The sequence below is a fragment of the Crocodylus porosus genome, unplaced genomic scaffold (genome assembly GCF_001723895.1).
Source record: "Crocodylus porosus isolate Cpor-Errol unplaced genomic scaffold, CroPor_comp1, whole genome shotgun sequence".
Taxonomy (NCBI): Eukaryota; Metazoa; Chordata; order Crocodylia; family Crocodylidae; genus Crocodylus; species Crocodylus porosus.
Genome location: NW_017728947.1, coordinates 86,176,352 through 86,203,904, shown reverse-complemented (window position 1 = coordinate 86,203,904; position 27,553 = coordinate 86,176,352). Strand labels below are relative to the sequence as shown.

At 41.3% G+C, this 27,553-nt stretch overlaps 1 protein-coding gene and 1 long non-coding RNA gene across 2 annotated transcripts in view; one reads left to right on the top strand and one right to left on the bottom strand.

Annotated features, from left to right (window-relative positions):
- Positions 1 to 546: 546 nt before the first annotated feature.
- The window catches only part of TTC8 (tetratricopeptide repeat domain 8), a 62,556-nt gene continuing 35,549 nt past the window's right edge, over positions 547 to 27,553 (bottom strand). Inside the window, exons 9-15 of the mRNA XM_019552386.1 lie at positions 25,194 to 25,281; positions 13,738 to 13,848; positions 11,953 to 12,092; positions 10,566 to 10,740; positions 8,648 to 8,770; positions 4,822 to 4,905; positions 547 to 1,326 (exon numbers count right to left, since the gene is read on the bottom strand). Of these exons, the coding sequence (XP_019407931.1) occupies positions 1,210 to 1,326; positions 4,822 to 4,905; positions 8,648 to 8,770; positions 10,566 to 10,740; positions 11,953 to 12,092; positions 13,738 to 13,848; positions 25,194 to 25,281 (838 nt within the window). The 3' untranslated portion in view covers positions 547 to 1,209. The remainder of the gene's footprint in view (positions 1,327 to 4,821; positions 4,906 to 8,647; positions 8,771 to 10,565; positions 10,741 to 11,952; positions 12,093 to 13,737; positions 13,849 to 25,193; positions 25,282 to 27,553) is intronic.
- Positions 4,176 to 26,730, top strand: LOC109321668. The gene is made up of 3 exons (XR_002104134.1): positions 4,176 to 4,329; positions 21,456 to 21,461; positions 26,720 to 26,730. It is a non-coding gene; the product is annotated as an uncharacterized LOC109321668 (long non-coding RNA).

The window sequence follows — 27,553 nt, the reverse complement described above, 5'->3', positions numbered from 1 at the left end:
ACTCTGCCTCTCAAAACAAAACTCCCAATTGGGCTATATGGGAAAATTAATTCATAAGAAATTATAGAAGTGAAATACCAGAGGAATCAGTCATTACTGTCAGAAGTAGACTTGGATAAAAGAGAAAACAAAGGAGGAAAAAATTGGAAGCTCTCAAATTGTTTCCTGCAGTTTTCAATAATTGGCCCCTTTCAAAAACCTAAATGGAAAGGGAGACCCTTCAGCTTTAGATGTGGCAAAAATAAAATTGCTGGCAGCCTGCTGGAGATCAGCAAGGTTATTTAAAGACACAGCAAGAAGAGGTAGCATATCCTATGGGTACTGAGTATACTTCTCATTAAAAAACGCTCTAATGCCAGTAAAACATTCTACCCGTCTTGCTTATGGGGACAGTGCTAAACACTCAAGCTTCTGTTTCCTTCATGGCATATTACAATATTACTGTGGACCCTATTCAATATGTTCTAAGCATTCTCACTCTCATTAAAGTTAACAGTATAGCAAGAGTATACACATTTTAATATTTAATATTTAACACACCCAGTATAGTTGGTATTGATATTCTATGTTTCTCAGAAAATAAAGATTAGAACATTTGAAGCCATCTTCATAATGCTAGAGACAATATAATTGTATAAATTTTAATTTATTTTACACCAAAAGTACATCAAGGAAAATATATGTTTGGGGGTTTTTTTGCTTCAAGTGTGCATTTTATATATAAACTACATTAATAATTTAGTTTGTATATTTTAATATTAAAAACTTAACCTGTGAACATATAGTATCAAAAACCAAGCTTGCAAGGCAATTATGAAACATTTTTTGCTTCATGTTGGTTGATGGACTGTCAGCCAGGAATATTAAAAACCTGGTTTACTTGCAAAAGAGTCAGGAAAAAATTCTTTTAAAAGCTTCCTTAATAGTAAAGGGTCAATTCATTACTATGTGATAGCTCTTTCAATGCAAGTTCTTATTCTTTACTCTCATTTTTATGAAGTGTGTCTGAGCCATATTAAAAAATGAAGTAATTTAAAATTCATACAAGTCACTTCAGGATTCCCTAAACCTCTTCTGGTACCTGTACTAGTTTCTATGGCTCGTGGATTAAAAAGATGCCCATGTATAATTCTCCGATATGTTGTAAACATGTTTGGTGCTAGCTCTAGTGGAAATCATTTGAGCTTTTAACTTGATAAAAACATTGAGTCAAAGCATGGCAAAATGCTGTTCTAACTGTTTGATGAGCAGTTGTGTATCTACATGATCTGGAAATGCTTCTTTTGACTTCTGAGCAGCTATGTAACTCCTCTGAAGATCCCCAACCTGCAAGAAACAGATACATGAACTGTCTAGACACAACCATTGCAGTATTTATTGCATAGCTCTGAGCACTATATATTTTGGTCATGATGCTTCTCCCACAAATGTTTATGAATCTGATCCCAAGGCTAAAAAAATAAATGATAGAGGCCCACACACTAATGCAAGTGAGGGTTACTGGATGGAAAGGGACACGGTACAACAGGAGACTTCCATGTCATTTCCATACCACACAACACAGTGCCATGACTATTTCTTCAGAAAGGTTTTTGGAGGGAGAATTTGAGATCAGATGACCAGGGTCCTGGCTAGAGAGCCTGGGACTATTTGTAAACCATTGTTTTAAATTGGTTATTTGGGACTAACAATCCAATTTTACCTAATTCAGGTGCAACTTCTATAGGTACCAACTATGTAAATAGGCCATGTGCATGGAGCAGGTTTTGGTTCCCTGCAGGCATGTCTACATATGCATTAATGCACTGTTGTTACTGCACATTAAGTTTAGTACCTCTAATATGAGGTATTAACTAAATGCACTGTAACCAGAACATGGTCTTTTTGTGATGCTTAATGCGCAGTAGACAAATTTTGCTGTGACACACTGTGAGGGAGAGAAAGAGCCAGCAGGCTCCTTGGCTCCCAGGCTGAGCGAAGGGCCAGTGGCCCCAGGTCCGCAGCCCCAAGGAGCCAGGCAGAAATCCCCCTTACCCAGGTGTGTGGGGAAGGGAGGGGCTGGTACTCCCTTTGCTGACATAAGAGAGAGGCCGGGGCTGACAAACAGGAGCGATGCGGAACCGGAAGGAGGACGTGGAGGTGATGGAGCACACCGGCAGACGCTGCAAAGGACGCTGCGAGCAATGCTGAGTGCTGGTAGGAACCTCTGGAAAAGGGCAAAGCCCCAGCGGGTTTTTGAGCCCGGTCTGCTGGCCCCTGCAGGGCATAGGACTGTTTGTTTACCAGCCCGGTTGGATGGAGCCTGGCTGGAGCTGAGTACCATAAAGACCCTAATAGAAGGGCACTTTTTGACTTTGGGTACCGTAGTCCCTGTAATTGGGGCGCAGCTCAACAGTGAGCTTGGACTGTGAAAGGGAAAGTGGATTAAGCCCTCCAAAGGGGCTCTTCAAGAGCCAAAAAAGGGGGTTCGACCCCACAGAGGGCAAGTTTGTATTGGAGGACGACCGCAGACTGCTGGAGCAGCCGCACCGATCAAGGGAACCCCTTTTTTTTGGTCGTAGGACTTATTTTGATTGTTCATTTTTCTTTTGTGGATTACCTGAGTGACATATGGATACGTGGCCAGACCAGATGGTTGGCCACCACCCGGTGGAACGGGCGAGGGTGTAGGGGCGGTGGAGCCCTCAGAAGCTTGGGACCCAAGTGACGCCGGTGAGACTCATAATTGGACTGCACGCGCCGGACATCTGAACCAACTCCGTTACCATCAAAGTCATGGCAGGCGAAGCAGGCGCATGTGAAACCCCAATTAAAAGTGAGGATACACTAGGCGACGGGCAGGCGGTGCCTGAACGGTCCGCGGGCATTGGTGACATCCCGACACACACTAATGCACAGTAGAATTAGTCTACCGCACATTAAGTGTCTCATGTAGATGTGCCAGCGAAGTATGGAGAGTCACTGGCTGCCTATACACATGCTCGGAGGTGGGGGGGTAAGGAGGGTGTTTTCATTAGAAAGGTTCCCAAATCTCCACTCTAATTAAAAAGTCTCACCAACAAGCTTTAGTTAAAGCATCCCTGTAGCCATTTTGAAACATGGCGGGCTTAATACATGTGATGCTGGAGTGTTCTAATTAAAACGCTAACGAGCATGTCTATAGGCACCCATTTTTACACTGTACCTTGTGCTTCACACTGGAGAAGGTATATTTAATAATTAGGGGTTTATTTTTACTTTGATACTTATACATAAGCCTCTAACATCAGGCAGCCCAGCACTTACTAAGGAGTGTAGCCTTGTATCTAAATTTACAAGGAGGTAGCCAAGGCAAATAAATACCTTACAGAACTCGAGGACCTACACAAGCTGCTATTTTTAATGCTACTGAGGATGTCATAGATTTTGGACTTGAGTTTGACAGAAGTCCGAGTTCATGCTGTCGTTTGTCTCCTAATCCTAACCCATAACATAAATGTTGTATCTGGAAACTTTTCAACAGAGAACAGTTCTCTGGCTATGGACAGACATAACATTTAAAATGTTTTAAATAGCTATTATACAGACACATGTGCCCAATAAAAGGCTCTGAAGCATGGCAAAAATGTACCTGCTGCCTCCAGGTACTACTTTGTACTATTTCATTTTGGAACATGTATACTTTAGGTTGGTCCTCTAGGCATCCCACAATGCAGGGGTTCCCCACTGCCCCTAGTTTCATAGCACTCTGGCTGTAACAGTGCCAGGAGTACTGATTGGTGAGCAGGGAAACAGAGCCATAGGCCCAGCCATCCACCTATTGCAGTCTCTGTCTGGAGAGCACCATTGCTATGTGCTGGCACAATGCTTTTCAAGTGCGCTGGGAGGGTTACAGCACGGGCTGTCCATCTGTCCATAGCTGAAACGTTCCATTTCTGAAAATTTTAAAGCCCCATCAAACTGAAATCTTTCAAATATTATAAGTGTCTGTGGCCACAGTCTTGCATTTCTTTTCTAACTACCTTTTGCCAATTTACCTTTTAATTCAGTAACTGAAATGCCTCCTATGACAGAAGGTAAAAAGCAAAATTCAAAGGCAAGCAAGCTTAAAAACAGAACACTCTTCTAGTCAATAAAATGTGGCACAAATCATAGAATCAGAGAAGTGGGCTGGAGGGGACATCCAGAGGTCTAGTCCAACCCCCAGCCTGAGGCACAATCATCCCTAATCAAACCATCCCATAAAAACCATAATCTAAACTTTACATAAGGTTACCATCAACCCCGACACAACACAGGCCTAACACCCTAACCTGCCACAGGTAAAGTGGGGGAGCCACAGCAGCTAATGTTTTACTTCTGTGAAATGTTGTCAATATAAGCTCAAGAGATCCTAGGTAGAGGCCGTGCCCCCCACTACAGAGGAAGGCAAAAACCCCACAGTCCATAACAATCTGTCCAGAGGGTAAAATTCCTTCCTGACCCCAAATATGATAATTGATCTGACCCTGAGTGGAGTGGCAAGACTTGCTAGCCAGTAACCTAAATAATTAACATTACTTAATTATTAACTAAATTATTTTTTAAAATGAAATATTTGTGTTTCACTAAGCTTATGCAACATTAATAGAATTATTAAAGTATCTGTAAAACAAACATGATCAAAAGAAAGCTTCGAATGACACTCTCAGTTCAAAGTCCCTCTCTGTTACAGTATAGACATACCAGTATTATCTAAAGGTTAGACATTTTGTTTCTTTCTCTACCTCTTCAGAATCCTGTTGCATGAAAAACAAGATTTGTTCAGCTTTTAGATAACAGAAGAATAAAATAGCATGTTACCTTATCAGAGAGAGTCGCAAAATTAAAATGGGGCTCATACATATGAGGTGCTAAAGATGAAGCCGTCTGTAGCAAAGCTCTTGCCTATGTGGATAAAAGCATAAATATAATGAAACACATGGATTGAGGGGGGAGGGGAGGAGGGACGCGAAGAAACAGCAGAAGGATAAAATGAGAATAATCTGTTCTGTAAGCACACTGTACTGTGTTTTCCCATAAGCCTTTACTAATATAACGCAGTCTTCAAATATACATGAGCAACATTCTCTAGTACATGCAGCATAATATACTTTAATAAGATTGAAATTAATGAAAGCCTTGCCTGAGTTAGCAGGACAGGAGTGGATCCTTAATTATATAGGCAGTGCGGTACTAAATATCAAAATAAATTACACATTCCTCCAGGAAAACTGATTTTAATTCCTACTGGACCTGGAAGTTACCCTGTCTTAAACATTGCATAATAAAGTAATAAGAGTTCTTTAAAAACTAAACTCTTATCCTTTGAAAAGGATGATTTCAGATGTCTTAGTAAATATATTCCCATTGGGTTTAAGAGATTTTCTCCATTTATTTTGCTATTACTTCCCTCCAAAACAGGCTGCTGTAAGTCAAAGAGGCCTGACCTGAGTGAAACAAAAATGAACACATATCTGATATTATGCCATTCCTCCTCCATTCTCCCAGCAGCTTTGTTCCTCTATATTGGTAGGAGATTCAAACTGACAAGAATTCTACTCTCTACAATGTTTGGAGAGCAGATTTCTCATCACTTTGTCTCCCAGGGGCTCACAAGAATGGATTCAGCAGGAGAACTGAAGGATGGCAAGATGTGCATGTAAGCATCCACACTGCCAAATGACCCAGCATTCTGGTTTGTTCAGCCTAAATAGCTAGGATATTAAGACTTCTGGCAAGCTGACAGCAAAACCATTTTATGGTGGGGGAAGCCTTTGGGGAACAGATTTTTAAAACAAATTGTTAAAAGGATTTTTTTGAAGTTGTCAGACTTGACAGGGTACTATTAAATATTGAACAGTCTGCTCAGTAGCCATCAGGCATCATCCTCCTCACTGAGAAGTGAGTTAGTATTAAATCTAATGAAAACATTAAAGCAGTACAATGACTACGCCTATATAAGGATACAGGGTGCTGCAAGTAATGCCACAATCGTAGCGCAACAGAAAGGTCAACTTGTGATTCATCTGTTTTCTTATAAGAACTTTGTTGACATATGAAATAAAAGGTACTCTCATCAGAGAGGCTTCTAAGCAATAGATGGCTATTTTTGGGGTGATACGGGGAGAGGCCGTGAATTTTTTAAACCTTAACAGTATGATTTGGTACCAAATTTTACACCTTTGCAAATGTCTCCCAACAGTCAAGTTGTTCCATACTTTGAACAATTCTGTAACTTACTGTTTGTCAAATATAGCCAACTTTGGCTACCATCCTAGAAAAATGTAATAGCTTCAAATGTTTAATTACTGAATTTTATCTTCATTAGATAGCCCTAAACATTAGCCAATTATTTCTTTGCTATTCAATTTAATAATGTTGTCAGCAAACTCATTGCGTATTTTCTTTTCTGTCAGATTTATTTCCTTGATGCTTCAAGGAAACAATTAACTACAAAACTAACAGCTGCAAAATTTCATGGATTACATAGGCCAGCAAATTTTTCACCATTACTGCCATTGCTGTTACACAACATACTAAGTAATGAGAAAAAGTTTGGTCTATACACACTGTAATGAAATACATTTATATGGGTAAAAAACAAAAAAATAACATTATGATTGTCATCCCTTGTTTTCAAGTCGTAGACACTTGCTACCTCTCCCACTGTGACTACATTTGCGATTCTAATGTATATATGTTGTCTGAATATGAAACAAACTAAAACTGAACTTCATGTGTCACAGTATATATCAGTTGGAGGATATAGTTAAATGTTACCTTGGTGATTGCTAGAATACTTGCTGATTAGAAGGCAATTCACCTAAGTACTGTACATCATGCTGTAGTTCATGTATGCATCATAAATCCAGCAGAGCAGTTTTGCAGCTAATGCAAAAAGATTAATAGACCTTACTGAGGGCCTAACTAGGGTGCTGCCACAGAGTACTTAAGGCACTTTGCTCCAGAATTGGGAGGCAAATTTAAGCCTGGTTTTGGGCTCACTGAAGGCTGTTTTCCCCCCACTTCTCTAAGCCCCATCCCTTCACTGCCTTACTCATCAACCCACACCTGGAGGCATTGGGGCAACCAATTCAGTCAGACATGCTTTTTATATTACTTCTTTGGTCTGCTGCTTATTACACTATCTGGCATGTAAGCCCATTGGGGACTATTCTAATTACTTTTGCATGTAAACTGCAGGAAAGTCAATGGTATGTGTATCACTACATACAGATACATGCAACATGCTATATAGATTGGGCAAGCTGAGTAAACCAAGCTCTCATTGACTTCAGGGATGCTAGAAAGAGCCTTGCCTGAAAGCATACAGTTTCTGTAAAACCTGTCATTTTTTTTGGATTACTACACACATTCTCACGTGAAAACATGCTATTATTTAGTTATGTTCAGGGTCCCAATGGTACAAAGGTACCCGTAAAATGGTGGCTATCACTGTATATGAATTTCTATATATATATTTCCAGTGCAATAGCACAGGCTGTTATTAGTGTTGGGTTTTCCATGGTACTCCATATAAAAAAAATACAATTTATTTAAGAGACCGATACCAAAGTTCAGATTTCTGGCTGTTAGCGACTTTCCTCTTCAGTAAGGCGTACTGAAAGCCTTGCCACTCACATTTCACAGAGATGCTCACTTTCTATCTCAGCCAACAACTTGTATTTATTCTATTGGGGTGCCTACTCCATTAAATTATCCATGGGATAATTTGGATGCTCTGATTATTCGGACCACACAATTTTAATCTTTTTTTTCCCTTTCTGGGCTACCATTTTTATTTATTTTACAAAAAAACCCTGCTAGTTTCCCCATCATTGTCAACTCTGTGTTCCTGTTGGTGAAAAATCTTGCTAATGCAAATAAAGAGATGGGACACCAAACTTAGAAACAAGGTTTAGTCCCCCAAATCAGGAGCCAAATTCCTTTGACAGCTCGGTCATTTGGGCAGTTCTAACCACTCAAACTTAAGAAAAAATTTCAAGAATCAGTGTGAGGGGAAAGCCCACTTACATATTTTAGGCTGGCAAGGCTCCCATGAATGCTGGCCAGGTAACTTGCAACATGATCATCCCAAGTCACCAGACTGGGAGGATGGTTGCCCAGATATCCTGATCTGAACCTGGCATCGTTTCCCGAGTGTGCTGTCTGATTAAATGCTGGTGCTACTTACTACTAGACAGTCAGCCTCACTTGTGTGTTCTTCTGTGAACCAATCAAGTCCCTGTCACTAAGCCTCATTTTTCTCCCCTGAGGGCTAACCTGCTGCAAGTTCTCCCATGTGGAGTAGCAGGCTAAATCTGAACATTAAAGATAACAAAAATTCCCTGAGTTACAGTTGCTAGGACACCACTAGCACTGTTTGTCTTTAGTTAGCACCTGCTCTATCAGAACAGGGAAAGCCAGTGTGGCCTGCTATGAAGATCCAAAGGCTCTCTCAAAATAGATTTCATAGATTTCATAGACATTAGGGCTGGAAGGGACCTCAAAATGTGTGGCTGAGCTAGTCTTCACCTCCAAGCAAGTATATCTGACTGATTTTTTACTCACTGCAAACTAAATTTTCCTGAGAGCAAGGCATTACACGAGGTTTAAAACAAGCATAGATTTAAAGTTTGACACCAACCTGCTCAACGTGACCTTTTCGCATCTCCAGAACAGCCAAGTTGTTGTAAGCTTCTGCATGGTCATTGTTACTGGCTAGGGTAAGCTTGAAGCACTGGTAGGCCAAGTTCAGGTCCCCTATTCCCTAAAAAATAAGTTTTGTTTGTTTACTCATCAAAAAGTTGAATATTATATATATTTTAGGTTGTTTAGAAGATCATTTCATCAGATTTGCTGTTGTAGAATAAAATATTAACTTCAATAAGAACAAGAACTTTCTTACTAATTGTTCTCATGTATCTGTTCTTTCCTCCCTGTATAGAAGAAAGTGATCTAGGAGTGCTGCTTGCACTGTAGTTAGTGCAAACATCAATACCTCCTGTTCACTAATGTTTCTCTAGATCATTAATGCAAGTAATAAAAATGTTAGATCACCTTGAAACTGGCATTGGCAAATACCTACATCATGGTATGTTTTAAATTCTAGGTAAGTCAGACTCTGTATTTAAGGGTCTCCTCCTAATCCGACTGACTTTAGTCAAAGCACAGTCAGGACCTAAATAGTGAACACGTAATAACACAACAGCAGCATTACTTGGAAGCATATTCTAAGGCATTGTGTAACCCAGTTTGGTGTTCTCTTTCAAAATGAAAGAATTTTACCAAGAAAGCTGAGAAAGCTCTAGTTAATGAACATAGACCAATAAGTAGCATAAACAATTTTATGTTTTATATTTAGAAATTTGTATTTAAACTGTAAATTTCTGTTAAGAAAGTAAACAGTGACAAATCAGAGGTACACATGCCTTTTCATTAAGGCAGCGTTGGGTGGTTCAGAGAGGCACAAGCTTTTGTAGGGAACAACTTACTTTGTTGGATGCTATAAATGGACTCTTCAGTTTGGAAAGGAGAAGGCTGAGAGGGGATATGATAAAGGTATATAAAATCATGAAGGTTTGTGGACCTAGTGAACAAGGAACTGTTGTTCACTAAGTCTCAGCATACTAGAAGTAGGGGGCATCTACTGAAATGAGTAGGTGACATTTTTAAAACTAACGAGAAAGTACTATTTTATACAATGTGTAAACTTGTGGAATTCATTGCTACAGGAAGTGGTAGAAGCACATTGCCAGGTTCAAAAAGGGACTGTAAAAATTCATGAATGAGTGGCTATTGAACAAAATGGTTGAAGATGTTTTCTTTGGCATCTCTAACCCAATAAATGGTGGATGCCAGGGAAGGTACCGAATAGGGGATAGACTGCTTTACAGATGTCCAGCTCAAAGCTCTCCCCCCTGCAGCATCCACACCTGCCACAGTCAGAGACAGGGTACTGGACTACATGGACCATTGGTCTGACCTAATATGGCACTTATGTTATGACTTATGTTATGAAGTAGGCTTGTGCCTGTGAAAGCTTGTGCCTCTCTGAACATTTGTCTCTAAGGTGCCACCATCCTTTGCCTTCTGCCTGACTGCAGACTAACACAGTTAACTCTCTCTCCTGCCTTTTCATACATTACTCTCAGTTCTCATTATATTTCCATAAAAAATATATCCTACAGCATATGGCACTATAAAACTCTCATCTCTGTTAAGAAGTAGCTCCATTTTAATTTTCTGTTTCTCAAGTGGGATGGCACTGGAACAAGTTCCATCAAATGCAGTTTTGTTTGGATAAGGGTGTTTATTTCACCAAGATGTATGCCAGGCTCTGAAAGAATGAAAAATTATCCTCTCTTTTGGTGTTTTTCTGTGTTTTTAATTGATGGCAAACTCATAACTACTACGTGATATAATTTATTCTGTATTATATCAGACTTTAAACTGTACTTTCTTTATATTAACACATTCAGTCTATCATACCAATTGCTGCTATGGCATTGTTATAGTTGTATAGAATGAAAAAAACACTTAGAAGATATTTCAAATATTCATACCACAGCCACGTGTCCCAAATTGTACCAAACATCTGCTGCCTCCTCCTCATTTTCAGCTAAAGAAAGTGCACGTTCAAATGAGGTCAGAGTCATGTCATATTGCTGGGCATAGAAGCAACAAAGTCCCAAATTGTTGAAAAGTTGGCAGTTATAAACACCCATCTGCAGGAGCCGCCTGGTTTGAGAGAACATATCTGTTGTTTTATTTATTTTTTTTAAGATTAATTGCAAGAATGAATTCCATTCAAAATAGAAAGACTCCTCCCCACTCCTGCCCTCACCATGTCTCACTCTACCCCAACAGGATTAGGAAAGACTAGGCATATTACCTAACAATACTTGGAACTAAACCAAAAAAAAAAAAAATTTATAGCACTTGTGAATTAAAAAAAATCTGTAGTTAGTCTTTTGCTTGGTAAAGATGTATCATTTCTGTCTTGTCCCTTCAGTGGACTTATTTTCTGTGAACAGAATCAGATTATGCAAATTTTTCTGTGAAATTATAAAGTAGAACACTTTGACATTTCAAATATGCTGGTTCATTTGATTTTACTTTAAGTCATGAGTTTTGGCTATATCCTTGCCCTGATCCATCTCTTCTTTTGGCAGCTTTACCAGCTGAGCTTTATGAAGTCACTTCTTTTTACACTCCAGGGTGCTGGACCATGGTGCTTTTCAAAAGACCTTGCAACTCTTACTACAAGCTGTCATGTGCCTCCTGAATATGAATGGAGGTAAGAGTTGGATCCTATGGCTGCTTACAAAGGTTAACACCCCACCCCACAAGCCCCAGCACTTTAAAATTGGTGTGCTTCCATGCCAAGCCCAGCACATACCCAGAAGAGGCATCACATCAGTTGGTCTGGCTCACCCAATGTTTGTATAAATCAGGCAATTTTATAGAGCTTTTTTGGAACTTTTATCTAAAAGATGATTGAATCAGCTTCAGATAAAAAAGTGTCAAAAAGCCACACTGAAGCATCTGATTGATATGGACGTTGGGCAAGCCAAGTCCAACTAACGCAATGCCTCTTCCGGCAAAGCATGAAGTTTTTTTTGGAGGGAGGGGAAGGGGAGAGGGGTGTTGAAATCTGTAAGCAGCCTATGTTTCCAGATCACACCATACTTTTTTAGCCCCTTCTCACTTTTTTTTTTTAAAAGTCAGGTAATCAACAATTGTGATTCTTTTGTGTTTTGTTTTTATTTTGTATGTATAAAATGCTTAAATATAAGTACCATATTATTAGTATACAAGATGTTTTAGAGTAGGCATGCTGGTGATTATTTCTCTAGCTCTTCCACCCCTTTCTATTAATGCATTCAAGTATTTTTCTTGGTGATATCAGTATTAAAAATATCATTCTTAATGTTCATCTAACAGATGTACCTGTAAAACCGCAGTGCTATCTCAGGTTGGTCTGAATAAAAGTGGTTACTACCAATGCATGCAATGGCTTCCACATGAGTGTTGTCTTGTTTTAAGACATCTTTGTAGTACTCTGCAGCTGACGAGATGTTGTTCATTTCCTGAAAATAAAAAATTGCATTTATAAGATACTTATTTTGAAGCCACTAGTAATTCTTATTTGTATCACTTACGATAATCTTTATATTGTGTAATCTGCTGAGTTCATCAGAGCTCATAGATAAAAACTCCAAAGAACTAGCACCCTTTAAGGCTGACTTCTGTGTCCTGTTCGCTGAACATAAAGTATAACCTACATTTTGGCTTCATAGTAAAATATACACTGACTTAAACGAGTATAATGCCAGAAAACATTTTACTGATTCTAAGTCAAGGATTAATAGTGCACAGTTATGACAACTACATTTAAAGGTACATCTGGTGTTTTCCAAAGTCTGTTTACAATAGTTACTATGTGCAAATGCTATTTTTATACATTTATGCTATATTATACATGCCATGGCAACTCCAGCATTGTATGATAGTTCTAGGCTGCAGGACTCATACTCCGAATTGTTCACCCAGGTATACCCTCTAAAATTGTAATGTTTTGTGGAATGGTTACCTTCAAAGTACCATATTTTCTTACATATAATCCACACTTTCCCCCTACCCCTTGTACCTAGCTGGTGGAAATTGGGGTGTGCATTATATATGAAAAATGATGCTCACCATGTGTTCAGAAATTTGGCAACAAGAAAGCAGTGGCAACTTTAATTGCTGCACCTCTAGGAGGTTTGCAATGTCAAATTTCCAGCCTCATGAAGAATCCCTCAGGTCAGATGACATGACCCCGCACACCAGACTGGGCTGGTGCACAGGGTCGGTCCACAGCTTGACCCAGCACACTACATTTGGGGCTGCACACTGCATCAGGCTGGACTCAGAACTTTAAAAAATTCAGATAACATGGCCACAAAGACAATGATACAACTGTTATCTCAATTTTTCTCTCTCTAAATAACTCAAAGCACTTTAAAATGGAATTAGGTTTGTGCTTGGAGAACACAGGTGAGTTGGAAGATACCAGATACAGCTCTTGGACAAAGAAGGCATGATTTCCTTCTGCACATTTGTGTTTGATATAACATCACTACCATCTGTCAGCGTTCAAGGTACATCAGTACTCCTTCTTTTCATGATTGCTTTCTGTTTATGCAAAATGAGATCTTATTACATCTGCCTACAATGAAATAATTCTTAAAATTAGTTCTATTTAAACCCCCCTACTATTTAAGCAACAAAACATTTACACTTCAGTGATTTTTCCTAACTTAATTAATTCAAAGCAACTTATGGTACTAATAAAGGTAGCACAGATCTGCAGACTATCCTGCAGTTTAATCCTACCAACAAGCTACTGGTGACTAAAACATGTGTTTCTTCTGTTTTAGACCAATGAACTTTATGAACCATACACAAACCTGTCTGGAAATAAACCCACATTAAATCAGGTGATTTGTTTTTATACATCAGAAAAGGGAACACATGAACCATCTGGTATATCTAACTACTTGAACAAAAAAACCTGCAAAGAAATCTTGATTTTCATAGACACTTTTTTTTTGTACAACATAACTTGTGCTGTTAGCAATACAACATTTTATGAGTAATAAGCAGAGTGACTTTCTGATGACCATGCAAATATATTGAAATCCTACTACTTTTAACCTTCTCTGTGTTAGAGGCCACATAATATGCACATACCTCATGGATTCTGGCAATCCCACAGAGGAGGGTCACTTCTCCAGGAAATCGATCTAATCCTTGCTTGAAAAGATTTAAAGCTGTCAAAGGTTGATCCAAGCGCAAATACACCTAAGAAAATAAAGGTGTGTAAACATGTTGTCTAAATGCCATGACTTGTATGATTTTACAGCTCTCTGACAAAAATAAGAATCATCTGCGGGGAGGCAGACAAGCAATTTTGTTTGTGTGTACATGTACTAAAAGAATAGACAGAATACGTGTGTGTATCAATTTTGCGTGGTAACATATGTTCAAATGAAGTTCATATAAGCATTAAGGGAAAAATATTGGCAATTTTCACTACATCTTTTACTACAAAAAATACATTTGAGCTGCACAAGAGACATTCTCTTCTATAATTTAGAAAACTATCTACATTGTACACTGGTGCCACTTTAGAGATAGTAAATATTTACTTTAAAACTAAAGCATTATGTGATAGGATTTTTTGCCTTTTGAAAAAAACTGGTCTCTAGGAGTGATATGAGTGGAAAACCCATGAGGTTCAGTTTTAAATTAAGTGCATTTAAGGTTCATAAAATGAGAGATCAACATGAATAGTTACATTTCTTTAGTGAAATAGTGCATAGCACAGAAAAGCAACATTTGCAAGCTTTCTTCATTTTGTGCCTACAAGCCTTGGTCAGATTTAGACAAGATACTCTCTACTAGTTCAGTCTCCCTGGCCAGCAGCAACAGAAAACAAAGACAATGCTGACACATGCTAACTGTGATGAGTCCTGTAAATACCAGACTGAGGGCACTGACTGTCATTGCACACGCCATTTAAGTAGCAGTCAGATGGTGCAAATTTCAGATACTACTGCCCTTGAACCCACTTTTAAGTTGGAAATAAAAACATTTTGTAAATGAATCGCTCAAGCTATCCAAATCACCAGTGGCAGAACCATAGCTATACCAATGATTCTCAACCAGGGTGCCATGAGTTCCTTGTAAGGGTGCCATTCAAAGCTGCATAATATTAGCACTGTTGGGTATAAAAACCACCTACACATGATTTACAAAATCAACCTGTAAGACTACAAATAGGAATCCATAATGTCAAAAACATTCTGCCCTGTTGTGGCCTTTCTGAGTTCTTTGCAAGAGAAGAACAGCTCTAGTATTTTTCTGCAGTCAAGAAATGACTGGAAGCTAGGTGCTGGCATTTTCTAAGGGGTGCCTTCAATCTAACACAGTTGAGAACCACTGGGCTACACACATTTCGGAATGAAGCAAAATCTCTTGAGAAAGCTTCTTCTAGTGGAATGACATTTTAATATAATGCTTGATCCATCAGCCATGGAAAATTAGCTGGCATTGCTGCTCTCATTTAACATAATGGTAAAGCAGTGGAGCAAAGCACCGATAGTGCATCATATATTAAAGCACCGCAACTAGCAGCAACTCTACTTCAACAACTATACTTTTGGATATCCTATACAAAATTTTGAGTAGAATTCGTTATTGTCACAATTTTTAATTAACTGTATACAAGATATGCTACTTAATGCATACACAAAACAATCTTCTTTGAACAGTGATAGTGAGGCAGTTTTAAGGATGGCATACATTTCTTCAGGAAGGGGCTGCAATTTTAAGCTGATCAATACAAAAGCAGTGGTAATTGTAATACCAGAATCAGCGTAGTAAAGCTGGTATTTGCCTAGCATAGTGGTTCTCATCTTCTTTAGACTCAAAGCACCACTCAATAGATTTGAAGAACACCCTGATAGATTTGAGGAACCCCTGAAAAAATGCTAGGTCTTTGTTTTCACTCTTTTTGACTAAAGAAGAATAATTTAGCAATGCTTTTGTTGTAATGAACTCGGATTACAAGAAGTAAGAATTTTTTTAACATTATGAATTCCCATGTAAAGTCTCTGGGCATGTCCAGATGAGTGCACGTGTGTTATGTAGCAGCGCAGACCCATCTGTGGCACTGCAAACTGCACATGCTGCACATGCAGGCATTCATCGTGCTGCTAACCTGCAGTGCAGCAGGGTTTTTTTTTTAACACTGGGACATCCCAGTGTCAAAAAAACATGTGTCTGAAAAAAGCAGGGTAGTGCATGTGGTGGCAGCATGGCCAGCTGGAGACATGCTCCATGCGCTAGATCGCTGCTGCTAGAGCCCTAGCAAGTCCCCAGGACCCCAGGTAAGGCTGCTGGAGCCAGCCCCAGAGCTGGTCCCAGCCTCCCCTACCCCACCTGGGGCACTTGCCACACGCTAGGGCGCACATACATGAGCATTCCTTGGGGGCAAGTAGCAGTGGCACAACTATCTGCTGCTGCTGTTTGTCCCTTGGGAAACGCACATGCACGCTCGTCTGGATGTGCCCTCTTGGTTTATCTTGTGAATCATGTTTGTGCACCCAACAGTGCTCACTTTGTATGGTACCTCTGAAAGGATTTTAGGGCATCCCAGGACCAGTGTTCCCTCTAAGCTGCGCAGTGTGCATGGCTGCACAGGCATGCCTGGCAGTGTGGCATGAGCATACCCATGCAGCCACACACGCCACACAGCTTAGAGGGAACGATACCCAGGAGGCCATGGCACCCTGGCTGAGACTCACTGGCTCAGCATCTCTTCTGTTAAGATGAAAAAGTAATAGCTGCCTGGGAGGAAAGGAATAGGAAAGAATGACACTGACTTTTTTTTCTTTGGATACTTGTCTAGACCCTGACTGCACCAAGTGACACTATCAACTAAGTACACATTTTAAGCAGTGGGACACCAAGGGTGCCTATACATGAGCAGGGAGCCTGCTCCAACATGTCATAATTACTGATTAATCAAGTCTGCAGGAGCATGGTAATTACTATGCTCCAGCAGCCTCTGGAGTCTCATGTATCAGCATCCACACTTCGCAAAATGTTGGTGGGGTCGCTTTATCTAAACCTTGTTGAATGAGCTGTAGATAAAGTGCCCCCACCATCATTTTGAAGTGTGTGGACACCGATGCACAAGATTCTGGAGGCTGCTGGAGTACAGTAATTTACTGTGACCCCCACAGTAATTTAAAGTGATGAATGAGCTTTAGATAAAGCACCCCCACTGCCGTTTTGAAGCGTGGGGATGCTGATACACAAGACTCTCCAGGCGCTTTTAAATACACCAGCTCTCGGAGCCACCTAATTATAGCCCCCCTCACCCCCCCTCCCAGAGTTCATGTATAAATGCCCCAACAGTCTACTGCTAGCACCCTCCATCTGTGGATGTCATTGTTTTATCTAAAACACTCTTGAAAACATTCGTCATAAAAGTCGTCAGTTTCAGCAGTTTCTGATGAACATCTGCAATAAGTCTCAAACTGTAAAAAAAGGCTCCATTTTGTTTGTCACACTCATTTTGCTTTCTTTAATTAACATTTAAGATTATTTTATTACTTCTCTTACCAACTGTTTCTTACAAATCAAATCTCTGTACAATGCTGCAGAAAAGAGAATACATGGCAGCAAAGTATAACTCTTTAAACAGCAAGGGTATAGGGTATGGGTTGGTTGTTTTACTCAAGCATCTGAGAAATAAGTAACTTATACAAGTCATCCCCAGTAAGTTCAGCATATCATACCTTATCTTCATATATCCCTTAACTTACTAAATGATGATTTTTAGACTGGATTTTAAAGAATCAATTATGTACTAGGCTATCTGTGAAGTCTTTCTTCTATAGCAAGAAAAAGACTGTATACCTGAGGGATCCATATTTCCTGACATATTCAGCTTTTCTCTACATAATGACTTCAAAGTCATAATGGGTTCTTCTATGATTGACGGGGAGCATGCAGCTGTCCTCCCCTTTCTCCCTCCTAAGGTCTGAGAATGCCTGTGTTTTGATGCATTTTCTTTAACCTCTGCTAACTACTCTGTCTGTCCTTTAAACAATAATTCTCAAGAGTCTTTGCTTTCACCTTTTTTTAAGTTAATAGCTGTTGTGACTTACAGAACCGTTGAAATGTAACTGATAATGTTGCATGTGCCAGAGTTTGGAGAAAATCTGATACAAAACCTCTGGTAAACTGCCTCACCCTTTTCCATAGCTATTTGGTCTGTGTGAAGTTTCGGTCTCCGATTCAATTCAGTGGAGATTCGGTCCGATTCAGCAGCCTAATCTCTGAATCTGACTTGAATCAGGAGACCCTTTAAGCTCTCCAAATTGAATTGGAACCCTCTGAATAGATTTGGAGAGATTTGACGATTCGGTCATAGACACTGATTTTAATGTTTTTTCTACATACCTCAAGGTACCTGGCAGTTCGTGAACACAGGTGGTGGGGCAGATGGAGCACCCCACAGGAGTGCAGGGGGTCCCCAGCACACTCAGCAGTAGACTCAAAAGTGGCCCAGAACACTTCCGGTCCATTTCTGGGTTCACCGTGGAGTGTGCGGGGGACTCCCCCTGCAACCTGGCAACTGGAGCCTTCTGGGTATGGGGGGGTCCCCAGGGTCTCCCCATGGTTGGTTGCTGAGCTGGGGGGGGTCCACCACCAAGAACATGGGCGGCCACCCCGCACTCCTGTGGGACGCTCCGTCCGCCCCACCATCTCAGCGTTCATGAGCTGTGCCTGGTACCTCGAGGTATGTAGAAAACATTTAAAGCTGTTAAAGCTGGCGAAACTGCAGGTTCTCCAAATCATCGAGCATCGAATCTTCGGATTTGGATATGGCCGAATTGAATTGGGACAGTGATCTGAATCAACTAATTGAACTACTGTCTTCTGATTCGGGTCGAATCCTAATCCAAAGCAAATATGGCCTGTTTCGCACACCCCTAATAGCTATGTATTCAGGGCTTGTTTTCTCTGCATTGACAGGGTGAACTGTAATTTAAGTTTTACCTCAATCCAATACGCATCCAGATACTATCATAGGTCAGCTGTGTTGGGGAAGGTGGGCGTCAAGTGCTGCTGATAAGTTAACGCATTGGGGATGCAGTAACTTGAGTTACGACAGCTTGTCAACTGCTAATCCAATCACTCCCCCAATCTACTCATCCAGAGTAGCTCACATATTTTGTAATGCATCTGATCTCTCTTGAACTTGAGTGATTATGCGGTAGAAGTAGTTGGGCTAAACCGAGTTAGTACATTTGATTGCTGCAGTGAAGAGAGAGCCTCAGATACTAAAGATAATGATGTAACTGCAAAACTGCTAGCTATTTTGCAACTCAAATAATATAAAAAAGTATGGTAAACATCACTTTATGAAGAACAAAGCATCCTCTCAGAATGCTTCTTTTGGGTATACTGTTAATGGCTTGAATAGAAGCAAGACACCTAATTTCATTCTTCTGGAGTTGAGTGGGGAAATCAACTTTCAGATAATAATTCTTGTGTTTACACTGTGGCACTTGTTTTGCTAAACTTTGACTACCTTTCCTTCGACAGAACTTTCAGTTTCAAGGGTTTTGACGGCTACCAGTAAGTGAGCATATCCAGTCTCTGAACGATACCCAAGGGCTTAGGACAGATATTGAAGGAAAGAATAATCAAGCATACAGAAAATGGAGAAAACACAATATGAGTTTATCCAAGGAAGAGTTTGAGTAACTTAATCTTCTATGATAAAATAACTGACTTAATCGATAAGGACAAATGTTGTGGACTTAATTTATCTAGGTCTGAGTAAAGCTTTTGCTGCCATGCTTCAGGGGGAAAAAAGCGAAATTGGAGAGGACAGGGGTCAACACTACAATGAGTGTTAGCTTAAAGGTGGAGGTGTTGGCTCAAAAGCAGTCTACAATCGGTTATACAAAAAGATGATCTGTGTGAAAGTACAGTGGTTCCCAGTAGCATTTCTCAGGGATCAGTCTTAGTGCCTCTCTGGTTTTAACATGGTCATCAATGACTGTGGTACTGGAACTTGATGTTCTCATAAAAAACGTAGATAATAGTAAATTGAGGGGTACTGCCAATACAGAAGAGGACCAGATTATTACACAGGAAGATTTTGGAATCTTGTGGAATAGAACATTAGTCCTGGCAGTTGTTAATAATGTGATGGGATCTGAGGAATTTTATTCTGGATCCCAAAAATTGGATGTCTTGCCATGCCAGATGCGCAAGGAAGCATGATTTTTGGAATGTAGGATAAATTACTCAGATCTCATCACACGTCTGCCAGGACTTGGGTGAGTTGCCAAGTTGCTGTAAGCTGGGACCTTTAAAAGGTATGTGTGCAGCCCAAAAGCCTGGCTACATACGTGCCTTTTAAACGTGGTCATGGGCAGGGAGCTCCCCAATCCCAAACTCCCTATGCAGTTGAACTTCCAAAAAATATATGGGCAGCCATGTTGCATGTGTTCCTTTTTAAACACGCTAGCCTTAAGACTTTAGAGACAACTGAGGAAGCAGATATCTGGGTTGTTGACTGACTATAGGATGACCATAAACCAACAGTGTGATGCAGCTGTGAAAAAGGAAAATGCAATTGTAGGATGTATTAAGCAAACTATATTCAGGAGAGACAAAGAAGTACTAGTACAAGGCACTGGCAAGACCCTCTAGTCAGGGTACTGTGTGCCACTCTGATCAGCAATGATTAGAAAGATTAACTTTAACTGGAAGGGTTATAAAGAAGGGCCACTAATATAGTTAAGACAATAGAGACTTTTTCTTATGAACACTAAAGTAACTTGGCATGTTTAACTTTACAATGGGGCTCGGGTTGTGCAGGTGCTAAGGTGCATGGTTGACAGCCCAGGGGATCACAAGTTCCAGGCCACAGCAGAAATGCTCATGGTGCAGCCCTGTCAGATTCCAATGACTCTGCAAATTCTGTTAAATACCTTGTCACAAGGACACGAGGAAAGAAACTTAATAATAATGGAGATTGAGAAGGAAATATGATTTAATTTTTTTACATTCACAGAGTGAATAATAAGAAGGGGAAAGGGCTTTTAGGGGTAAAAAAACCAAACAACTCAAGATCAAATAGCTAAAAATTGGCTATGTATGCATTTTAGATTTGAAATTAAAGTATTTCTAACTGTCAGAGAAGTGAAGTTTTGGAATGGTCTTCTGAGCAAAGTAGTGTGGGTCCATGAAGTACATTAAGACTGATCTCAATACGTTTATGAAAGAAGTAGTTTGGCAGTACAGGGAATTCTTGGTTCAACAATCAATACGTATGATATGTGGAATCAAGTAATTGCAATCCCCACGTTGGAAATAATTTTCTCTTCATTGGGTGTGTCTACATATGCATTTAAACATGACTAAATTTAATGCGCATCAAGCTAATGCTCATTAATTGATTTTTGGCAGGTGTCTACATGTGCAGGGACTTGGCACTGAAGTTATTGCCAAGTCCCTGCAGCCCTGCTATGTGCACCCAGTGGCTGGGCAGACCCACCACTAAAGTCAGTGCTGGGTTGCATCTACATGTGCATTAATGTGCTTTAACTAATCACGCCTAAATTTGGTACCTGTATTTGCATTAGCCCAATTTCATCATTTTAAATGCACATTAAGGGTGCTTGTGTGTACCTGTAATGCACATTAAATTAGGCTAATGTGCATTAACATGTCTTGTGTAGACACAACCCTATGGAAAGGATCTGGGAATCCCATGTTTTAGAGCTCTTGCTGGTTTCCAGTTAGCCATTTTTTCCTACCTCATGAATGTCACTGGATTTTATGTTGTTGTCCATGGGGTGCAGGATAGGGTCAAGGTCCCTGTCAACCTTGCGCCTGGCAGGCCTGTGCCGTGAGGGAAAAGCCTCATTATTCCTGCAGAATCAGCCAGCAGCAATTGCCCGGTTCTTGCCTGCTACGTCTTGATGTAATTTGTAGATATCGGAAGGTGTTCTCCTACTGAAAGTCTGCTACAAGGACATTAGGTCTGTCCCTCCTAGGGCTTCAACCTCCCCTTATACCCCAGTCAAATGCCAACCAGCTGTTATGATATTGTAGGAGACTACCAGTTGCTAACAGATGTTCTACGATTTTTCTGTTCTTCCTTTTTTTCCTAGGCTCAGGATCTCTTTCTGTGTTCCTTCTGGATGGAGAGGTCAAGGTTAATCCAGGAGAATATCAGGAAAATATCACCACTGGAGCAAAAAGGGAACTGCAACCATCACTGGGCAGGACAGCCCAGGTAAGTATTAGACATTCACAGCATTCAGAATGCTATATGCTTTCTGTTCTTTTTCCTTTCTTTCTTCCTTTTTTTTTTTTTTTTTTTTAAAAGGTACAGATCTGTTTCCCCTAGGCTGGAAAACACTCCTTGTCCACACACAACTTGCAGGTAAGAACAAATTAAATTGAAGAAAAAAACAAAAGAAAACTAATGGCAGTTAGGCAGTTTCTTTGCTCCTACAGTGATTCAATAGCACTTACATGGTTCAGGGTATCTTCCCCTTTCATGATCAGGCCCAAAAATCAATCAGTTCCCACCCGCTATATTGAATTGTAACTCAAATGCAAGAGAAAAAAAGGAAAAAACCCCAAAACAAACTTCTGTCAGTCTGAGAGGCTTGCAGCTGCTCCAACTTTTCCTGGTTCTCTGGTCTCCCTGTTTAAAGGACACAGCAGAGTGCAGCTCCCGTAGTTAGAGCTCCTTTGAGTTCCAAGACCGGAATCTGGTCTTCTCCCCATCCCTGCACCACTGGAGTTCAGGTGGAGTAGACAGAACTTGCCTGATTTCCCCATGCATCTTCTCCCCCTTGCGGTGCAGCTCCTCCACCAGAAGTAGGGCATTGGGTGCAGGGAACATCAATCTGGAAGGACCAGTGACGATGGCATTCCAGTAGCTGTGGCGTTCCCTGCATAAGCAATGCTTCCGCCTGGTCTGGTAAGTCTTCCCAGTTTTCCTTCCTTTTCTGTGAAGAGGTGGAGGAAGCCTCTTTACAGTTGTACATTTTTTTTTATTTCCAGTCTTCCTTTAAATCACGGGGACACTGGTTTAGCTAAGGCTGTGGGGGTTTGATGGGGACATGCTGAAGCTCTTGCAGGTACTTTGAAAACTCAGAGGTTCCTGGTCAGAAATTCTTGCTCTTCTGCTAGTTATACCAATTAACAAATTTGGTGTCACAGAGGATTTCCCCCCCTAGGTCAGAAGGGCAAGGATTATGAACCTCAGATCCTCCCTGGTCACTGCAGTGGCAAGGTACTGGCCATGTTCTTGCCTCCCGTGATTTTAGCTATGGCACGTAGCATGTCCTTGGTGTTTCTGGTTTTGTGCCTTGTGGTTGAATGTGATCACAGGTTTGAAGTGGCAGTTTTGGAGACTCCTTGGGTAAATGGTTGCCTGTGAATGCAGGGAACTGGACTCAGTGGCCCAAGAGGCCCCTTCCAGACCTGTGTTTTGATTTCATAAGTGAAATCAGTTTCTAGCTTCCTTTAGTTACTTATTGGTTTCCTAGGAGACTGCAGACAGCTACACTGTTTTTATGTATAGCAGCTTGTCACAGGGACACTAAGGTGCCCTGTCCTAGATGCGAAGAAGGATGGCTGCCAGTCACAAGGGGAACCCAGGTGATGGTTGCCGGGACAACCAAGTTGGTCATGTGACCAGAAGGGGGCAGGGCCAGGCCCTTATAAACAGCCCCAGGCCGGAGCCTAGGGGGCAGTTCCCTTCTGCCAGCCTGGTGTGCGGGAGCTTGGCAGTAGAGCTGAGCAGAGCAGGGCCGATGGTTGGAGTCTGATCACCCTAGCGGCTACTGCATGGTAAGGGTGGAAAGAACCCTGACGGGGAGGCTATCACTAGAGAGGCAAGGGAGCTTAAATCCTATGTTTGAGCAAGGAACCTTGTTGTTGGGTTACAGCCGGTTGGCTGATGGCTCTGTTTAGTTTGTTGTATAAATACCGGAGGACCGGGCGAGGCTGTAGGGGTGGAGGAGGCCTCATCAGGAGCTCCCCAGTAAAGAGGGGGTGTTCCTGGCACCACTGAGGGTGCTGCGTTGTGGGGGTGTCCCGACCCCAGCCCAGTGTGGGCAGCTTCGGGAAGAGCTCAGTAGAGGCAGAAGCCCAGTGGGGCGCAGGCCCAGGAAGGTGGGTTTGAGCTAGTGGGGTATCCCGACCCCAGCCCAGCGGGGGTGATATCGAGACGAGCCCCAATTGGGAACCCCAGTTGGGAAGAGCCCCAGTGGGGCATAGCCCCGAGAAGGCGGGTCTGGGGGCCAGGTGAGGCTAAGGCCGCCTGAGTCCCAAACTTGGGAAGCCCGAGTCCGGCATGGAAGGCCCCAGTGTGGGCGGACGCGTGAGAAGTGCAAGCACAGGCCTGAGTGTGGGCGAGGGGCGCGAGGAGCGCAAGCACAGGAAGCCCGAGTCGGGCATAGAAGGCCCCAGTGCAGGCGGGTGCACGAGAAGCGCAAGGGCCCCGGTGGGGGCAGAGAGAGCGAGAAGCGTGAGCAAGGGCCCCGGTGGGGGCAGGGGAGTATGTGAGGCGCGAGTACATTGAGCAGGCCCCGGGAGAGGATGTGTATATTGGACATTGAGCAGGCCCTGGGAGAGGGTGCGTATATTGGACATTGGGCAGGCCCAGTGGGGCACTGCCTGTGAAGGGGAAGCCCTGGAAGGGGGCAAGCCCAGTGGAAGGCCCCGGAGAGAAGGCGAGTCTACTAGGAAGCCCGAAGAGAGAGTGGGCTACTTAGAACAGTCACAGAGACAGGCCGGCGAGGGCCGGCACAGGGAGTAGCCCCGGAATCGTGGTATAGCAAGACTGGCCCCGTGCCAAGGGAGGCAAGAAGGCAGCCTCCCATTGATAATATAAGATCAAAGACGTGGCAGGCGAGATAGAGGGTATGTTCAGGACCCAGACTTGGCACGGTGGGCAAGTGCGCTGGGGAGGTCATGGCACCCCTAGGAACCATCCTGCCACACAGCTCCAATTATCCTGCAGCTGTAGAGTCCTGATTGTTATTTGCTGTTGAAGAGAACACAATAAATAGCAGAGATAGTATCTTTAGACTTGTATATTCCCCAAAGAAATCCTGTTTAGTCCTCAAAACCAGTACTTTTTCCCCCCCAAGCACTCTCCTAACACAAACTGCCAAATCCATGGATACATCACAATCTAAACCAGAGATTTATTTTTCCTACACAGGTATTTTATCATATTATGATTTTAAAGTATCAGAATAAGGCAAACTAAAGGAAATGCATAATAAAACCAACATTCTTTAAAAATAAAGCTTCATGCTAACATAATTTTAACTATTTTCTGGAATGCATGTCTTAAAATAAAACCTCTCACTCTAATTTGGGCTAGTTCTGATGCTTAGCTTAAACTTGTTCCGACAGAAGACTGGTTTACTATTTTAAAAGGAAATTGTAAAGCTTTTAAATCAGTGTGTGTGTGTGTCAAGTTAGAGCTCAGCCTGCTGGCCCTTGGATTTTCAAAGATATATTAGAATTTAAATTTATTTTAAAACAAATACATTCTGTTTGAATTGGAAAAATCTACTTACTTTTGCCAAATATAGTATTGTATCGATCATGTCTTGCTGCTTGAGAGCTGACTTAAATTGTTTTTCAGCTTCACGATATAATCCTAACCTAAGAAATGCATAGAAAATATTTTTTGTTCAAAATTAATAAAATAAATTATTAAGCAATAAAGTGCTATAGATTAACACCACACATGGGGTTTAATTAAAATGCCAAAGCTCACATTCTGACTTGGTTTTCTCTAAAAATTCACATTATTCTCACATACATCCACTTAAAAAATGTAAAGGATGCCAAATCAAGTGTTCAAATGTTATGAGGTGAGTAACTAAGGGTAACTGTGAAAGCTTAATTCAATCCCCATGCCTGGGTGCGCCTGCTTTATAGGCAAATTATATGACCTCACACTATATTTTTCCACCGGGCAGAATGGACTTTTACTCACTTAACAAGCAGTTTATTTAATATCTTGTTTTCTGTTCATTGTTCAGAGTATGGTCCCAAGCGCTATTTACTGTAAACTGTTCAAACCCTGCTCTGAATACAGAACTACTTATTTCCTTATGGACTTTTTCTATGGTGCGTATCATTCTAGTCTAGAGTTCTTTACAAACATTAATTTATTTTCTCACCAGCATGGTAAAATATAGGGGCATTATCTTCTTCTCTGCAGACGGAGGAACTGACAAATTTTGTTCGTCTAATTCGAAAAACCCAGGACTTGACATTTAATTATATAGCACTTAATTTGTTCAATGTACATTTCCTGTTTAACATTAGTTGCAGCTGAGTTTTCAGGACTTTTCCAAATACTAGAGTCTCAGATTAGGTACCCAGGAACACAGGGTTAGCAATCAGCTCTGAAAAGTTTGTTGTAGCACATGGGAATTCTGTAGTACAGGGAAGTCTAGAATCCAGTTGCGCAGGGCACGATTCACCTAAAAGGAGACCATTATTTATCTCCTGCAATCTTCTGGCTTATTTATTTTTTACATTCCAGTCATTTCAGCAAATAAATCAGGGATCTTAGACACAGGTCTTCTTCACTACATGGATCTAACTCATCCCAGAGTAAGTTTATCTTTTGTGCTAAATGAGACAAGTCTTGAGGCAAAAAACGGTATGCAACCATTTAATACCATGTTATAGAATACACATAATAACATATAATGGCCAAATTCAAGAGATACAGTCAAGCGTTAGACTTTACAATCTTAACATAATTTGTGTGCGAGTATGGGTGTTGTAGGGGGGGTTTCAGAGGGAGGGAGAAGAGGAGGAATGTGTTTATTCTTAGTTTTTATTAAAAAGCAGACTGAAGGATGTCTTGCATTTGAAAGCTTGTCTAACTTTATCTGAGCTATACAGTTGGTCCAACAAAAGATATCACTCTAAAAAATCCTTGCCTCTAACTGAAAAAACACATGAATTATCATGCTATCATGTTGACAACCAAATGGCTCATCATCATTTATATTAGGGGTGGGAAAAATGCGGCCCGAGGGCCGGATGCAGCCCGCCAGGCCATTCTATCCAACCTGTGGAGCCCCTAAAAAATTTAGAAAATTAGTATTAATCTGCCCTGGGCTGCCTGTTATGCAGCCTTTGATGGCTTGCCAACACTCAGTAAGTGGCCCTCTCCCAAAATAATTGCCCGCCCCTGATTTAGATACTTAAGCCCATTGCTCAGACCACTGCCACTTGAATTGCATGAATAACAGACAAGAGTAGTAGGTTGTTATCCTCTGTGTGGACCTACAGTGTACACAGATGGGGCAATCTGCTGGTATATTTCACAGATACCAGCTGACTGCAGAGGAACAGAGAGGCTCAGGAACTTCTTATTCCATTCTAGGGGACACTAGTGATCACTGACTTCCCTAGGTTCCCCATCTTCTCCTTTCCCTCCAACCTGTCCCAAGTTATATCTCTATCTCTGTTTCCCCTTGTTGGCTCCTTATCCCAATCCTATTCTCTCATTTCAGACTCTGGTGTCCTCACTTAACCTGTCCCAGTTCCCCTACTCCTAGCCCCTCCTCTGATCTTTTTCTCTTTCCCCCATGCCCATGTCACCTGGTCTTCCTTTCCAAGCTTCTTATTCAATCAGTGTCTTTCCCCTGACCAACTTGGCTGCTTGTTCCAATTTATTTGCCTTGCCAGTTCCAATTCTCTTCCAGCTATTGCCCTTAGGCTCCCTGCTTGGTCTCAGTTTTCACTGCTCCCTCTCTCCTTGCTTAGCTAAGGTGCGATGTACCCAGTGCCAGTTCCATATTTCCACCTACCATACTTCAGTTACAAGCTTGCTCTTCATCCCTTACTCCAAGCTACCCCTCTATTCCAGGTCTGGCTCTTATCCCTTCAGCATTTGAATTTGGTAGTT